This window comes from Arachis duranensis, unplaced genomic scaffold, assembly GCF_000817695.3.
Source record: "Arachis duranensis cultivar V14167 unplaced genomic scaffold, aradu.V14167.gnm2.J7QH unplaced_Scaffold_5501, whole genome shotgun sequence".
Lineage (NCBI taxonomy): Eukaryota > Viridiplantae > Streptophyta > Magnoliopsida > Fabales > Fabaceae > Arachis > Arachis duranensis.
Genome location: NW_026264955.1, coordinates 431,451 through 435,061, shown reverse-complemented (window position 1 = coordinate 435,061; position 3,611 = coordinate 431,451). Strand labels below are relative to the sequence as shown.

Sequence of the window (3,611 nt, the reverse complement as noted above, 5' to 3'; positions counted from 1 at the left end):
ACCCTAAAACACAAACCCTAATACCTAAACCAAAACCCTAAACCATAAACCCTAAGGCCTAAACCCTAAACCATAAATTCTAAACCCTGAACCCTAAACCCTAAACACTAAATCCTAAACCCTAAACACTAAACCCCATACCTTACACTAAACCCCAAAGGCCTAAACCCTAAACAACACAACATAAAACCTAAACCCTAAACCCCAAACCCTAAACCCTAAACAAAAAACCTAAACCATAAACTTTAAACCTGAAATCCCAAACCCTAAAACCTAAGCCAAAAAACCTAAACTATAAACCCTAAACCCTTAACCACAAATCGCAAACCATAAACGCTAAACAACAAACCACAAACCCAAAACGCTAAACCCAACCCACAAACACTAAACCCTAAAACACGAATCCTAAACCCTGAACCCTAATGCATAAACACCAAACCCTAAACCATAAACCCTAAACAATAAACCCTAAATCCTAAATCCTAAACCATAAACCCAAAATCCAAAACCCTAAACCCTAAACCAGAAACACCGAATCCTAAACCCTAAACCCTAAATCCTAAACCTAAAACCCTAAACCAGAAACCATAAACAATAAACCATAAACGATAAACCCCACACCCTAACCATAAAACCTAAACCCTAAACCCTAAATCTCAAACCCTGAACCGTAAACCCCCAAACCCTAAACCCTAAACCCAAAACCCAAAACCCAAAACAAAAAACCCTAAACCCTAAACACCACCCCACAAACACAAAACCCTAAAACACAAACCCTAATACCTAAACCACAAACCCTAAACCATTAACCCTAGGGCCTAACCCCTAAACCCCAAACCATAAATCCTAAACCCTAAACCATAAATCCTAAACATAAACCCTAAACACTAAGCCCCATATCTTACACTATAATCCTTAAGACCTAAACCCTAAACAATAAATACTAAACCATAACCCATAAACCATAAACCCTAAACCGTAAACCCTAAACCCCAAACCATAAAACATAAACAATAAAACCTAACCCTTAACCCTAAACCCTAAAACCCAAACCCCAAACCCTAAACCCTAAATCCTAAACCATAAACCACAAACCCTAAAACATAAACTGCAATCCACAAATACCAAACCCTAAAACACAAATTGTAACGACCCAACTTCTAGCATGTCTAGATCATACTAGAAATTAATGTTGCCAACTTGTTTTTCCTTTTCTGTATTATTAATTAATAAATATAAGCCTGTACGTTGTTAAAACACCGCAAATTTTACAAGTAAATTTTTTTAAAAACAAGAATAATTTAAAGTCGCATACCCTCCATATATCAAGGGATAATTAAACATTCACATACATAAAACAAAAGATAACAGAATATGGAGTAACACACTATGATATACATCATCTTACAGAAGTGGCTCAGTTATATAAGCATATAGCTATAGTACAGCACCCCTAAGTCAGTGACTCATATAGTATGTACATATATGTACATAAGACGCCCCAGGACCTGGCCTGACCAAAAGCCCCTAAGCTGGCACCCAGGCTAGCCTAACTCTATGATAAGCCTATTCCCTCTAATCATGCTAACAAAAGTGAGGGAGACACTCTAATGTACTGAAGTTAGACTAGGCGTCTCAAAAAAATCTCCTCAATCCTGGTCCAGAGTATCTCACGGAAAACCACCGGGCGAATGGTGATGCTCGCTTGCTGGCGCCTCGCCTGGCTCATCGTCATTGCTGTCAGAGGAGATAACTATGAAGTTAGGATCTTCCTCTGGATCTTCTTCTTCCTCGTCCTCTTCTTCTGCCGGAGTGATAGCAGAGGAACTACTGCTGGCCACAGGAACCATAAAAGGATAGCTACCCAACAAAATACAGTAGAGAGAAGGAGGTGGCGCCTCTATGATCTGATCATACTCATGTCCCTGCTGCTCATCAAAGACAGGAGGCTCGATCGGCTCAGGTAAAGGATCAAGCTCGGGTGGCAACACAGGAACACCCCACTTATCAAGGACAAAAGGTGCAGGAGGTGACTCATGGATAGGCTGGGCAAGTATAGGCTCATCAGGTAGAGGAGGTTCAGGTGGAGGAGGATAGTCAGGTGGAGGTGGCATCTGCTCATCAGGATGAGGTATCCCAGGTTCGCGCGGGGTGTAACCAAGATAAAGGAAAATCATAGAGTGCATCAGGATTAAAGTATGTTGTCCTAATAGGGTACTGGAAAGGTCTACCACGAACTACATAATTACGGATACGAGGTACCGCACAGTAAATGTAATACTCACCGCGCACCGGGTCCTCGTGGATGTACGGTGGATCAATGTCGTAGAATAGGACTCATGTGTCCATCTGTAGAGGTGTAAGGGGTAAGAACTGGGGAGTTCTTAGTAAGGTCGGGGTTTACAGTTAAGTTCATTTATAATGTCTGTGGTCATAGAAGTATAAATAAATGTAGAGTAATATGTACATAACAGCAACATAAACTAACACATGAACAAGAGAGAAAATAGGAAGTAAATGCACATTCACACATTAATATGCAATCACACAGTTATGCTCAAACAAACAAGGAATAGAACAAGAACACAAGAAGATAAGCAATAAATAATGCACAAACAAGTATGATGCATGTCTGTCCCTACTGCAGGTAATGAGCTCATTTGTCAGTTTCGACCCGCACCCGACGCAATCCGACCCTCCAAGTCAGATAGGGCCTTCCCAGAACTTAATCCCAGATTAAGTACCGCATACCCTCTACCAAGTGCTCTCGACTTGCAGGGCTGGTATTTGCTCAGATCTCAATATACTACAGGTATGCGAGTCCGGCCTCTACCAAGCATTCAGCTTGCAGGGCTGGTACTACACTACCGCAGCCTGTCTGGGAAGCAACATCACAATACGGGCGTCCCCGCACAACATTCACAAGCATTGCCCAAAGGCTCAAAAGTCACATATAACCATACTTTTCATCACTTAGCAATCATCATAAATCAAGCATTACAACATCACAGAAAGCTCATTTTACAATTCTCTATTTACTCTGTAAGGTCAGGTACACAGCTATATCACTTTTAACTCCTTTTCTTTTTAACATAAACACAGGTTTCAAAATCTTGTTTCTTTACATCATATACCTCTATATCTTCTCTTATACCTCTTCTTAGGTGTTTAGTAAAGGAAATTAGAGAATTCTGGACTCAAAACTGCCTTTTTGAGGCTTTTAGGAAAAACTGTCTTTTTATCAATATTTTATTATTATTAATTAAATAATAATATTTTATTTAACTTTCAAAAATTGCATTTTGACCCACGGACTTCTTGGAAATTGCACTCTGACCCCTATAACTTTTAATAATTGCACTTTAGCCCCTCAACTTTTGATTAATTAATTTTCAACCCCAAACTTTTTAATAATTGCATTTTGACCCCAAAACTCCATGAATACACGTTTTCATGTTCTTCCAAAAACCAAAAACATTTTTCCAAAAATTCATCAGATTTCTGCTTTATTTTCAGCTAGTTTTTCCAATCATTTCGGAAACCAATTTGAACCCGATTTTTATCAAACCAAAGAGAAACTTTTCAGCCATTAAATGCACATCAAATAAGCA

The 3,611-nt window shown here is 39.3% G+C and overlaps 1 protein-coding gene across 1 annotated transcript; it reads right to left on the bottom strand.

Moving 5' to 3' along the window:
• Positions 1-1,670: 1,670 nt before the first annotated feature.
• On the bottom strand, positions 1,671-2,177 carry LOC107494950 (leucine-rich repeat extensin-like protein 3). The gene has a single exon (XM_016115995.1). The coding sequence runs from the start codon at positions 2,175-2,177 to the stop codon at positions 1,671-1,673; it is 507 nt and encodes a 168-aa protein (XP_015971481.1).
• Between the last annotated feature and the right edge of the window lie 1,434 nt (positions 2,178-3,611).

What these genes read in the sequence shown, in the direction of transcription:
- LOC107494950 (XM_016115995.1), bottom strand. Translation starts at nt 2,177, where the DNA reads ATGATTTTCCTTTATCTTGGTTACACCCCGCGCGAACCTGGGATACCT.